Below are 14,606 nucleotides of genomic sequence, written 5' to 3' on the forward strand. Positions count from 1 at the left end.
AATAATCTTCTCAGGTAATCAGTATTCAATTTAGCCATTTTCAAAAACAATTTCACTTAACATATTCGGACATACAATCAGTGGTTCCTTAGAAATATCGGAAAAAGAACACAGAAAATATTTTTGAGTTTACAATTGTCCGAAGTAATGTACATATAAATAATTGAAACTAAAAATTGCACGTATGAAAATTAAACTAAAGTTATACATATATGACATACTAATGACAGTAAATATATATATACACACACACAAATATATTACATTTTAGTAAAAGATATCATTAATCAGTTAGTTAGTATGTTGTGATCTCTTTGAGAAGTGTGCACCTGAAATGTGTGGCAGAAAGTGAGCGATGACGAGTATACTCGTCAAGCGCAGAGTACGCGACGCTGTTATAAATTGTAATTAAGTTAATTAACGAAATTGCTGTTTTATGTTTTAATTTCATTACTGCCATCCACTGCAATTATTAAATTGAAATTTAAACAACAAATTGTACTTGTTACGCATGACGAGTATACTCGTCAAACGTAGAGTACGCAAGGCTGTTATAAATTAGAATTAAGTTAATTAACGAAATGACTGTTTTACGTTTTAATTTCATTACTGCCATCCACTGCAATTATTAAATTGAAATTTAGACAACAAATTGTACTTGTTACGTGTGACGAGTATACTCGTTAAACGTAGAATACGCCTGGCTATTATGATACAGAATTAAGTTAATTAACGAAATGACTGTTTTAAGGTCTAAGTTCATTACTGCAATCCACTGCAATTACTAAATTGAAGTTTAAACAACGAATTGTACTTGTTACGCATGACGAGTATACTCGTCAAACGCAGAGTACGCAAGGCTGTTATAAATTAGAATTAAGTTAATTAACGAAATGACTGTTTTACGTTTTAATTTCATTACTGCCATCCACTGCAATTATTAAATTGAAATTTAAACAACGAGTAGTACTTGTTACGTGTGACGAGTATACTCGTCAAGCGCAGAGTACGCAAGGCTGTTATAAATTAGAATTAAAATAATTAACGAAATGACTGTTTTAAGGTTTAATTTCATTACTGCAATCCACTGCAATTACTAAATTGAAATTTAAACAACAAATTGTACTTGTTACGTGTGACGAGTATACTCGTTAAACGTAGAATACGCCTGGCTATTATGATATAGAATTAAGTTAATTAACGAAATGACTGTTTTAAGATTTAAGTTCATTACTGCAATCCACTGCAATTACTAAATTGAAATTTAAACAACAAATTGCACTTGTTACGTGTGACGAGTATACTCGTCAAGCGCAGAGTACGCAAGGCTGTTGAAATTTAAACAACAAATTGTACTTGTTACGCATGACGAGTATACTCGTCATAACGCGAAATACCGCCGTTTTCTCGTGACGAGTATACTCGTCAGAAACAGCCAACTGGTTAATCTTGCCAGTGGTACTCACATATTTTTAGCAATTGCAAAGTTGCTAAAATTCATCATCTGAATAAAAGTTGGTTAGTAGGAAAGTTACAAACTTGGCACGTACTTTTTTGTTTCTTCTCCTTTGTGGTGTAGTTCATGGACAAATAGTGGCCAGGAGTTTCACCCAGAGGCGGAAGTCTCTGAACGTGTAACGCCCTAAACGCCTGTCTCAATGTGTTCTTGCCTTTTTCACCCTGTGTTTGCTTGCTCCAATAATCGAGTTGCAACTCGACCGGTTCCCAGCCTTCCCTCGTTGGTTGACCGACGTTCGGGCTGCTTGGTGGCGTTAACCTACCAGGAAGTGGAACAGGTAACACAGGGGGTGGCAGAGAAGGTGGAGAGCCAGACATGGTCACGTTGCTCTCTTCGAGGTCAACCGACGCGGAGGAACTGCTGTCCGGACAGCCCACACGGACGTCGTTTATGAATGGGATGAAGATTTGGCTGCTGTCGTCTGTTTCTCTGCGAAATTAAAGCGCAACGATGTTTGGTTCTTGTTATGATCTCTGCTTCAGCGTACGAACAGCTAAGTTTGTCCCAATTTGTATTTTTATACTTCAATATCTTCCGTAATTTGTTTTCATAATAATTTTTATAACAAGATTTTATGGCGATTCGTGTCAGTAGCAATGGGTTTTAACAACTTTCTATTATAAAAGACAAAAGCAACTTTCCAGTTCGGATGGAATTTAGACGCTTTTATGAAGATACAGTAGAGTCAGAAATTTATTTATTGAAAGGGGATCTTTTGATTTTTCGAAGAAGATTTCTTGGAAGAAACGGAGATTAACAAATTTCCCAGCGATGCTATACTTATCCGCACTTTTTTCTGCAAATTTAAGCCTAATAGGGGGGGGGGGGTGAAAAAGGACTAAATTGTTTTCTCAAAGGACAAACTCTACATCCGCAAAAGTTAGAGACTCGAAGTTCGGCATAGAAACTCTTCATTAAAAATAAACAAACACAAGTTTGATCTTTTTCCGAAATTCACCCTTATGGGGGGTGAAAAAGTGCTAAATTGTTTTCTCAAAGGACAAACTCTACATCCGCAAAAGTTAGAGACTCGAAGTTCAGCATAGAAACTCTTCATTAAAAATAAACAAACACGTGTTTGAGCTTTTTTCGAGATCCAACCCCTAAAAGCATCTCATAAATTGAAAATACAGCGTGGGCAAAGCCACTGTCGGGTAGCCTAGTATCGCGTAAAGAAAATCCATAATGTATATACGTAAAAATCAATTGAACCGCCTCTGGATATCGTACCTGTAGGTAACCATGGCTTCCGCAATCGGCAGTAGCAAGGTTGTACCAGCCGAAGCCAAATACTCGGAAACTCTGGCTGCACCCTCGCTCGCGCCACCACCCTCCCTTTCCAACAATTCTTTCCACTCGTCACCGAACAACATCGAGTACTTGGCGTCTATGGAGCCAAGGTATTTGGACAACGTATTGGAGCCCAGAGGCACGACGAAGAACTTGAGATAATTCTGCGGTCGAAAACTTAGCTGATCCACGTAGTGGCGGAGCACTGCATTCACGAAACCGTCACCACCGGCAATGACTACTTTGATCGGTGCCGGCGGCTTAGCGGAGCTGTTACAACTGCAAATGACAAGATGGTTTCGTTATTAATAAATGTTATCGTTGTTATTAATATTTTCATTATTCTATGATATTTATATTTATATTGTATTAGAATTGTATCTTCCAGTAGATTCGCAGCGAAATACCAGCGAGGATAAACTGTTAATTAATCGGTTAGCTGCTTTTGACGAGTATACTCGTCACGAAGAAATGGCAATATTTTGCGTTGCGACGAGTACGCTCGTAGCTGTTGCGGACTCTTTGGAAACTTCGAAAAGTGTGCCGCAAAAAGTAAGCGACGACGAGTATACTCGTCAAACGCGGAGTACGCGTGGCTGTTGTAACATAGAATTAAGTTGCAATTAAATGACTGTTTTATTTTGTCATTTGGTTACTGCAGTTTCATATTCGTTAGAATACAAAATATTGCCATTTCTTCATGACGAGTATACTCGTCATGACACGAGATATCGTAATTTCTTCGTGATGTGTATACTCGTGAACTAGTTAACTAAAGGGAAGATCATTATGTCGTTAAGTAAATTGTTAGTTACAATTTCTGTATTCGCGTGACCAAACACGTGAACGTGGCACGAATGTCCGCCGGAGAGGCGGTCGTCAGGACCCTGTGGTTCCTCTCTTGAAGTCTCGTGGCCAGCACAGCCGCGCCAGGATCAGCCAGCGATACCAACGACACAGCGTCCGGCAAACTGTCATCCGGTAAGACCCGGCTTAATTGCTCGACCAACGCTTTCCTCGGCTGAAACAATACGTGGCCCGTTTTAAATGCGCGTTTCCAGCTTGACGTACGAACGAGATGTTTCAAGATTACGATCGCGACTGCTCTCACGTTCGAGCGCAATTAAATTCTATCATGGACAATAAATTGAATAGATCGAGAATTTATTCGCGTCGCTGATTACGAAGATACGTATGTAAATAAGGGAACCGAGGAGAATCGAGATTCTCATCTGTTTTATGTTGTATCGATTTGTATTTCTATGCAGTGGGAGAATCTTTTTCGTCAAATAGCTGTGAAACGAACGATACGGTGACGTCGCTTTCGCATTTCATACACCATACACTACGTACGATATCGAGGTAAATGTATATACTAGCAGTGATACACTACTGTACATAGCGTATAGTGTACATGGTGTATGTAGTGCACAGTGTACATAGTATACAATGTACATACCGTATAGTATATATAGTGCATAGTGTATATAGCGTATAGTGTACATGGTGTATGTAGTGCACAGTGTACATAGTATACAATGTACATACCGTATAGTGTATATACCGCATAGTGTATATAGCGTATAGTATACATAGTGCATAGTGTACAGTGCATAGTATACAGTGCATAGTATACATGATGTATATAGTTCATAGCGTACATGGTGTATATAGTGCATAATGTTCATAGTGTACAGTGTACGCAGTACTTAGTGTATATAGTGAATAGTGTACTTAGTGTACAGTGTACACAGTGTACATAGTGTATAGTGTAATTCCAGCAGCGATACACTGTACACTATATACGATAGGATATGCTGTGTCCGATCGAATGTTCCATCTACCTCCGAGCTATTCAAGTCGGCAGGAGGCTTCAGGTCCACACTGAGGCTATGCTTTTTGGACTTATTGGTGGCCGGCACGCCTCTGTCGCGAGTAAAAAGCCTGCTCCGTTTGTCGGTGTTCTCGGCCTTGTTGTGCTGTTCTGATTTGGGCGGCGAGCCCGTCGCGTAATTCGGCGGATCGTTCGCCTCATGATCCGTCCAATTCTCCGGGTGCGAGTCGCTGTCCGCTCTTCGGGAACTATCGTCACTTTGCCTATCCACGCCACGTTCTGCAACGAAATTTCATTACTCCTCGTCGTGGTGCATTTGCCTAATCGTATCGCAGGTAATTGCCCGCGCGTTATCGACCGTAAACTCGAGACATAATTTGTAAATTTCTATTTCGTTCATTTCTTCATCTTGTCTTGAGAAGAGGGAGAAGATGTGGGTTACGCGTGGAGAATATCTGAGGGATATTTCGAAGGTTCGGCTTAACATTCATTTGAAATGACTAATTTGATAGTAGAAAAGAATTTGCTAATAAAGAGGTGAATTTTTCTTTAAGAAAACAGCACCACATTTCCCTCCATTCTGCAATTTATTAGCAAATTAAATTAGATTTAGGCGAATCAAGTTGCTCTTTTCGCTCGTCGATTATGGCCCCAACTTTACGACCAATAACGTACGTGGCAATTGATTAATGCGTGATCGATTAACCCGCAGAGAAGTACACACACACACACACACAGACGTCTCTATTAACGCGCTCAAACGAATCGTTGTACTAACGTACACTACGCGTTTAATTAATCGACGCGATGGCTCGGTTCGATACACTGTACGCGTGTTGTCAGTTTGCCAGAAGTGCGACACCGCTAAATGGATATCAAGGGATGTTTAGGCGACTTTTCCTGGAAATCCTGAATTTCCAGAGAACCTGATCCAAATTCGGAATTATCAATTGCTCAACCATTCAGCGATAAAGCAATATCTTCTCGTTATCACTGCAGAATTTGCAGCGACAAAGTGGCAGCTCCAATATGTTCAAACTGTAAGAGCAGAGGACGTCTGCGAAGTTGGTAATTTGAAGTTCCTTTTTTCACGCGTATATTCGTGAAACGCGGTTAACTGGTTAATTACCACGCACGGAGTTCATATTCATCGCCTAATTGAATTTCATACTCCGACAGATTAGCCAAGGGATCTCTGAACGTAAATATTCATTTCCTATTGGTGGTTTGACAAACGCCCATTTAGCCGGGCTAAACTTTCCCAAATTTGATTCACGCGAGCAATTGGAGTGATTATGACACCCTCAAAAGGTCGTATTAGTCACTGCGTGTAGCTAAAAATTAGTAGATTATGCAGGTCTCCATATGACATACCGTTTACGTGTATTGCAATTAAAAAATTTCCCGAATATCCAAAAATCGATGATCCTTCAGATGCGTCGCTCTTCTGTTAAACCGATATATTGGGTTGGCAACTAAGTGATAGCGGATTTTGTCAATACCACCTAATGACAAGTACAGGCATTTTCGAGATCTCAAGGTAACCTTTGTCCCTTGAAATGCAGCTATATATTCTTTTCACAGTTGTTCAATGCAGCTTTTAATTCTATACAAAAAAGTATCTAGCTACTTGTATCCGAAAATGGACAGTTTGAAAGATATTGCAACGTTAACTTCGTTGGGTGTAGCGTATGGGAGACGCGGAGAAGGCGAACGTAACAGCACCATGTTATCTTCCCTTGCTTTTCATACAACGAGTCTTACGAGACTAAAATTGTATAATACTTTTTTGTAGAGAATTAAAAACTGCATCGAACGGTGTATAAAAAAGTGCCTGGTTCCGTTTAGAAGAGCGAAGATCAGCAATATTGACAAAATCCGCAACCACTTAATTGTCAACTCAATATGTACGTACATAGATAGTATGTATAATATACAGGGTGGTTGGTAACTGGTAGTACAAGCGGAAAGGGGGTAATTCTACGCGAAAAAAGAAGTCGAAAATATAGAATAAAAATTTTTCGTTTGAGGCTTTGTTTTCGAGAAAATCGACTTTGAATTTTCGCTCGGTACGCGTGCACTTTATCACGTCTCGGCTGGCACAATCGGACATCTAATTATTGGGCCATATTTTTTCGAAGGAAATGTAACGTCAGCAGCATATTTCGATTTCTTACAAAACAAACTACCGGAGTTATTAGAAGATGTACCGCTGAGAACTAGAGGAAATTTAATTTTTCAACAAGGAGGTGCACCGCCACATTTTAGTCGCCATGTGAGAGATTTTTCAAACCAACAGCACCAAGGCTGGATTGGTCGTGCTGGAACAATAGCTTGGCCATCATGCTCTCCTAACTTAACTCCGCTTGACTTTTATTTGTGGAACCATATTAAATCAATTGTCTATTCTGAAGAAATTGCAAGTTGCGAGCAGTCGAAAGAAAAGATTAGTGTAGCCTTTCATACTTTAAGACAATCGAATACGTTAGAAAGTGTTCATAGAAATTTAATTACAAGAGCAGAACTATGTGTTCGGCAGAATGGGCAACATTTTTAGCAATTTTTGTAATAATAAACTTTATGATTACTTCATATTATTTCATTATGTATTCCTAATCTTCCGTTACGGCAAAAACAAACTTAAACTGCGATAATATCCATCGAGACAACGATCTACAGTGAGATCCGTTATAACGAGACGTGATAAAGTGCACGCGTACCGAGCGAAACTTCAAAGTCGATTTTCTCGAAAACAAAGCCTCAAACGAAAAATTTTTATTCTATATTTTCGACTTCTTTTTTCGCGTAGAATCACCCCCTTTCCGCTTGTACTACCAGTTACCAACCACCCTGTATATATAAGAGAACTTACTAAACCGTATCAATGGAAAAGGGTACACCACACGAATCTGCGCGCAAAATGCAACAGGCGTTCGTGATTCGAACATGTGTTTTTCTTTTCTTTTCTTTCGCTTCTATTCGTTAAAAAGATCAGTGAAGCTTCAAGAACACTCGCAATCGAACGTGTGGCGTGTTAGTCGGTACAGCGACCAGAGATAGATAGATAGAAAGAGAAAGACAGAGAGAAAGAGAGAGAGAGATAGTAAGAAACAAGTAAAGAGTTAGTAAAAGAAGAGAGACAGCGATAGATGTAAAAATATAGTTCATAGTATAAAAAGAGATACGTACGTACAAGTAGATAGAGAGAGGCAGAAAGAGAGAGGCCAGCGGGCAGGGTTTTTGGTGTTGCAATTTGCTTTTCGCTTTTGTTTAAATTCGCTACGTACAGACAGGCGTATAAAAGGCACACAGACACACGACTAACACGATCTCTTCTGCAGCAACGATCTGGACGTTCGTATCGAGGGAAGAGAGATCTGCCCGCTCTCTTTCCTTTTTCTTTCTTATCGCTGAGAGAAATCGAACTGGATTTTCATTACGTCGCGGAAGCGAACAAAAATGACCACAAAAGAGATCAGATGGTAGATAAACGTTTATTTCCATCTTATTTCCTTACAGATATATCATCATCGGTCTTACAGGTGTGTTCTAACGTCTACCACGATCGAGGGCTTCCTTGTCAACGTGCTGATCGCGTACGACGCAAGGATAATGGCAATACGAAGGTTCTTAACCAGTTAGCTATGTCCGACAAGTATACTCGTCATGAAGCAGTGGCAATAATTCGGGGCGTGTCGGTGACTAAAATTACAAAATCAAACTGTTGCTTCGTTGCAACTTCATTTTATGTTGCAGAATATTGCAGTTTGACGAGTATACTCGTCTTACAGCTGACTGGTTAAGAGCAATAGAATAATTTCGATATATTATGTGCAGCATGAAATCACTTTGATCGATTACATGAAGATGAAAGAAGAGCATTCGGCGAAAAAAACGAACGTAATTTTGCGGTGTTAATTTATTAATTAATAAACAACCAAATGGGATAACTCGTTCCGACTGGCGTACGTTCGCCATAATAATTAATAATTAATTTGGCCCGCGCCGATCAGCATGCAACAGCGGAGCAATTGTGTTTTTTGAGGATGCAACTGAATACTTTTTCCTCGCGCTTATTTTTGACATCGAATTATTTTGTTACTCGGTTCGACGACTGTTGCTCGTCTTTTCACCGAATGCGTTTGTGTTTTCTAAAGGACAGAAAAGAAATGAGCCAGGATACGAAGGACTCGGTTCGAAAAGGTTTTGTCGTGTTAAGGTAACTGAAACGTCCAGTGTCGCAGTGAAAAGTGATGAAACTATCGAGGCTGACTGTGATTTTAGCTGGTAGTGTATAGGTACTACGAGGAAGAAATTGCATATTGATCATTGCTGGTGTACGGTGGAACTAATAGACATCTAATTACCGAGTTTCGTATCTTTGATCACGAAACAGCAAGCTTCTGTCGGTTAGCAAGAGAGGTCATTCACGCGCTCGAGTTCCTTCTGCAATCTACAAAATTGCGTACACCGCCATATGTAGCTACATGTTTCAGTCTGCCAATTAACAATAAGCCAAAACTGACTAAATACACGTTGGTCAGATGCTAGCGCGATTGTCTAATTTTTAATTATTTGTCTACTTCTTCCTCTCTACGTTCAAAACTTTGAACCGACCCACGTAAATATTAATTTCATTAAATATCGATTAAATTATTTATAAATGATGAATAAATTATTGGAAAAGGTCTGTCAGATAAAATTTGTTCCGTTTCGAGTGGGACATCTCACGATGAGCAGCAGAGATTTGCCTAGCTACAGGCGTTTTCGAGATCTCAAGGTGACCTTTGTCCCTTGAAATGGAGCTATATATTCTTTTCACAGTTGTTCAATGCAGCTTTTAATTCTATACAAAAAAGTATCTAGCTACTTGTATCCGAAAATGGACAGTTTGAAAGATATTGCGATGTTAACTTCGTTGGGTGCAGCGTATGGGAAACACGGAGAAGGCGAACGTAAGAGTACCGTGTTATCTTCTCTTGTTTTTCATACAACGAGTCTTAAGGGACTAAAATTGTATAATACTTTTTTGTAGAGAATTAAAAACTGCATCAAACGGTGTATAAAAAAAGTGCCTGGTTTCGTTTAGAAGAGCGAAGATCAGCAATATTGACAAAATCCGCAACCACTTAATTGTCAACCCAATATGTACGTACATAGATAGTATGTATAATATACAGAGTGGTTGGTAACTGGTGGTACAAGCGGAAAGGGGGTGATTCTATGCGAAAAAAGAAGTCGAAAATATAGAATAAAAATTTTTCGTTTGAAGCTTTGTTTTCGAGAAAATCGACTTTGAATTTTCGCTCGGTACGACGCGAACGCTTTTAGACGAGCGAGGATCAGCTTGAAATCTCGAAGGCACGTCCACCTACATAAGATTTGCGACCATCGCGAGATGTCGCCCTCGAAACGAAGCAAATTCGAAATTTTTTTTTTAAAGATAATTACGAATATTTTAATTTTTGAAATGAAAGTGAATTTCAAATAGGTTAATTTAAATAGGTAATTAGAGAAATAATTCACCAACTGATTTTATTGTTCGTAAGAAGAGAGGAAAGATGTACATCGTTAAATGAGTTGCGTTTTAAACTACAAAAGTGTACGTGCTGTCAGATATGTATATGTATGTGTATAATATTAATACAAGGATACAGAGAATATTAATATGCGATTACGCTGCGATCAATTAACATAAATCTTCCACTTGATATGAAAAATTGCCCTGTTTCTATAAGGACAAAATTACCCTCGTGAAACACGTTACACGTTAAAACGTCAATTTTACCGATTACATAATTACCGAAAATCGCCAACTATCGTGCTCCTTGTCGTGTAAGGTACAAAATATATCGTTAACCATAACATTAATTTCCGCTACCAAGCACATTTTCATAGCCACGACAGCACGAAAATACCAAAAATAAAAAAAAATAACGACAATCAAATCAATTCGTTCGATCTACTCTTTGACCAATGAGCAGCAAAATCATGGCGAGAAGGTCAATGGAAAAATGAAAGAAAGACGTGTCATGCTGTTCAAATTCGCGCAGGCATGCTGTGTCGGCGGCGAAGCAAAGATTCTTAAAAACAAAAGAAAAAATAAAAGAAAGAAAAAAAGAAAGAAAAACGATCCAGGGATAATTTGTCCTTGGAAATCGCGACGATCCGGTGTGCTTTTACATACCTGGAGTGGTGTGTCCGACACGCTGTTTCTCTTTAGTTGGCTGACCTGCGCTCTGCTGACCTATGGCCGTCGCAGCAGTGTTTCCGGTCTCCTCGTTGGTTACTACTACCGAATCGTAACATGCAACAATGCAAAGCCAACGCACCAGACTTTCACTTAGTTAAACAGATCTGAATCCGTATTGGCAACGAAACAACATTTACGCTTCTATTTTCACTCAATCGTTTCTGTCTAAATGATCGGTACGCAACGTGCGATATCTGTCGGTTCGTTACTCATGTCGCATTTCAACTTTGCTAGTCGTATTTCGAATCTGTGCTATTCAAACGAACGAAGAAACAATCACGAACGATGGTAAATAATTTGGGAAGTTTCTAGGACCTGGGACTGCAGTGGTAGTGCTCTAAGTACAAATGAAACGATTACAGATATTTCAATTAAATTATATTACTAGCGTTGAAAGATTTTAATTAATATCGAATACTAGAAAGGAGAATTAATATGAAAACTTGGATACAATTTAATAATAATATTTAGTATATGGTAATAATTTAATGTCAATTATTAATACTTACAAAGGATATAACCTAACAAACACGAAGATGGTACCCCGCTGGGGGGAGCCACCCACACGATAATCAAACAGCTAAAAAATTTCACCATATGTCCAAATTGAACAAATTGTGAATGTAAATTATTAAATAAAAAAAATTTAGACTACTAAAAAGAAAAAGAAAATTATTAATACTTCACAATGTACTGTACAGAAAAACTACTCTGCTATATTTCTCATTATTTGTCTAGGGATATCACAATATTGTATCAAGTTTCCTAACTTTTATATTACACGCTCCTGGGCACGCGGCTTCTTTGATAAACGTCCGCTGAGGTATCAGACAATCGATAAAAATAGACGATTAGGATACTCGTGTCAAGCATTTTGTGTAATATATCTTTGTAGAATATCAGAATTTCACGTTGAATGCTTCTAAATAAATATTCTACGTGTTTGCTGCGATCGCTAGGCTTGTTAGAATTGCGAACTCTTGCCCTACGCCTACGACACAACTACGAAAAGACTGCAAGACAGGGAATTAGATATCAACAGCGATTACATTGCTCAAACAAGTAATTAGAAATAGACAAATAAATAAATGAAGATAATTGTTGCGCTAGGTCGTTTCCTCTACATGTAGAAGGTGTTCTTGTCTTTTTATTTTCTAGCAGAAGCAGAATGGAAACATAGGTAACACTCGTCAAATGTCACCATATAACCACAGTGTTCCTTACCGTGTGCGCAACTATTTCGACAGAGGCAACAATTAGACCGATCTGTACAGGTCTCGCGTAACGTACACCTGCTGTTTTCTTTCTCTTTTCGCTCCACTGTTCTTTACGCCGCACTGATCGTCGTATCGAGCAACTCGTATTTGCCAATCGAGATTCACATGATCACAAAATCTACGATACTCAACAATGTTTGGACGAACGAAAGCGTTTCACTTACCGGAATGAGGTGGCGCGAGAAGCGATCGACTAGAGCTGAAGAAGGGGCGCAGGGACGGCTTGGGCGTGCTACTGACGGACATCGTGTCCAATTCGGGGCCACTGTCTGAAAAATTTTCCAATTCGTCGAACAGTTCCTCGATTTCCATTTCTGCCCCTTTAACAAATCCAGTTAACGAGTCTATAAAATAATCAATAAGACGATCGGTGAAACATTGGCACAATTTTTCACGTGGCTACTGTGTTTTGGGATAGGGGCAGTTGATGTATGTGTACTTACCTGACAGCTTTTGCCCGATCTCCTCTTGATCTTGGTCGAGGTCCTCGGATACCCTGAACCGTCTTTTCAACAGTGCTATGAATTTCTGCTTTAGATTTCTTTGCTGCAAAAATAAATATGATTCTATTGATGATTCTATTGATGATGAAAATCTGGCTATTTGCATTGACGTTTATCGCAGCAATTTTTTTAATGTTGTATAATTAAGATTTGTTTGGTTCGTATGCTCTTGTATAGTTGGGAGGAAGGAATTATTATTGTTTTAATATTCATATAATATTAGAACGTTATATCGTATAATTATAATTGAACTGTGGATTTTTATGGGTTTCTAGAAAATTTGTGCAAAATTGCACAGAGTGCATATAATATGAAAATATATATGAAATATATAGAGTGTAGTGATTTCTATAATATTTGGTAGGTAAAGAACAATTTTCTGTTCAATTGTCTTATTTAGTATACTTTGATAATATGAATTTGCATGAAAGTTTGTGCTCTATAATATTAGTTATAATATTAAAATATTTTCATTTTTTCTATTTCCTTTTTTCGTTAATGCATTTTTTAATTCTTAGAAATAAATATGTACTCATTGAGGATATTTATAAATCCATGGATGAATTATGTTTGGCACATAGTAAATCAGAAAATTGTATGCACTTTTGTTACTATAATCAAAATCGTAGAAGAATCGCTGGATACTCGGTCGACGCATAGCAAAGCAAAACTAATTAGATTTTTAAAAATTATTCATTGAAAAATGAAATACTATGACTTAGTAGGCATATTACAATTTACTGCGGCTTCAGAGAGAAAACATTTATTGGGTTGATCAGAAAGTTCGTTTCTGTTTTCGTAGCAAGATGAATCTGTGTTTAAACAATGTATATTAACCTTAATTTAATTTACTTGTATGCTGGGATTGTTGATTAATCAACAGTTAAGTGTAGAGAATGAAACAATCATCTTTGAAAGTACTTGTTACCTGTTGGCCTGGCACAAGTTCACAAATGGTTCACCAAAACAACGCAAGACCACATTGGTCGGACAAAAACTGGTGCAACATTGAAAGGAATTGGTGCACAGATCCATCGAAAACAACACACGTAAAGTAAAGAACACATCCTCCAGTTTGGCCGTACAAGCGGAACTTTCCGTTCAACCCAATAAAATTCACGTGGTAGATAACATACATATTAATGGTACATTCATCATACACAAACAAAAAAAAAATTACGTATGTAATTCAATTCACGTACCCTGGCGTTGGGTGGAATCTTCGCCCGGCTCTTTCGTCTGTGTCCCATCTCAAGAGTTGGCTCGCTGTCGCTGCCTTCCGCTTCGCCCTCTGAGCTGAACTCCTCCTCCTCGTCGCTATACTCGGGGCAGAGCCTCTCGCTCGGGTCGTTCATCAATCTTTTGTCCTGGTCGACTGGCTGGGAGCTGAGCGCGACCACGCTCACGCGGGCTAACACAACCGAATGGCCGCCGTACTTCTCCGCCTTGTCAGACACTAGCTCCAGCTCCAGGTCCATCTGCTTCTGGAGAACCTGTGCACGCACGCAGGTGTAACAGTTTGATGAGAAACGAGTTGTTTTTTTCCGGCCTAGTCACATGGCAGCCGGCTGCTTTTGTTTCAGGTGGACGAATCTGAATTTACAGAATGACACGCCGAAGAGAGGTTAGGATGCCGAAGACGTCGACACCGAGTAGTTAGTTGGAGTGTGGATTTTCCTTTTAATTCTGAAGCTGACGAGTAGAACTAAAATACGCGAAGAAACGATCGTGTGCGAGAACAGTTATGTTATTGCAGGTTATGTTAATAATCACGTAAAGAAAGAAATTGAATGAATAAAATTGTTACGTGAGAATTTACCTGACTAAGAGAAAATTAGCAGTAAAATTAGATTTTTCATTTGTATTAAATCAAATTATTTATTTAATATATGGAATTTAATTAAATTTATTTAAGATATTAAATAAAATT

The 14,606-nt window shown here is 38.6% G+C and overlaps 1 protein-coding gene across 6 annotated transcripts in view; it reads right to left on the bottom strand.

Moving 5' to 3' along the window:
- Nucleotides 1–14,606, bottom strand: part of LOC122576905 (phosphofurin acidic cluster sorting protein 2) — a 156,660-nt gene that overhangs the window by 11,005 nt on the left and 131,049 nt on the right. For 3 of the 6 annotated variants that reach the window (XM_043747810.1, XM_043747806.1, XM_043747812.1), the window contains 8 exons: nt 13,879–14,169; nt 12,617–12,719; nt 12,338–12,517; nt 10,831–10,935; nt 4,654–4,922; nt 3,625–3,830; nt 2,750–3,088; nt 1,551–1,948 (listed from right to left, as the gene is read on the bottom strand). In XM_043747810.1, the coding sequence (XP_043603745.1) occupies nt 1,551–1,948; nt 2,750–3,088; nt 3,625–3,830; nt 4,654–4,922; nt 10,831–10,935; nt 12,338–12,517; nt 12,617–12,719; nt 13,879–14,169 (1,891 nt within the window). The remainder of the gene's footprint in view (nt 1–1,550; nt 1,949–2,749; nt 3,089–3,624; nt 3,831–4,653; nt 4,923–10,830; nt 10,936–12,337; nt 12,518–12,616; nt 12,720–13,878; nt 14,170–14,606) is intronic. The other 3 variants (XM_043747809.1, XM_043747808.1, XM_043747811.1) reach the window with 3 other exon arrangements.

The sequence above is a fragment of the Bombus pyrosoma genome, linkage group LG17 (genome assembly GCF_014825855.1).
Source record: "Bombus pyrosoma isolate SC7728 linkage group LG17, ASM1482585v1, whole genome shotgun sequence".
Classification (NCBI taxonomy): Eukaryota; Metazoa; Arthropoda; class Insecta; order Hymenoptera; family Apidae; genus Bombus; species Bombus pyrosoma.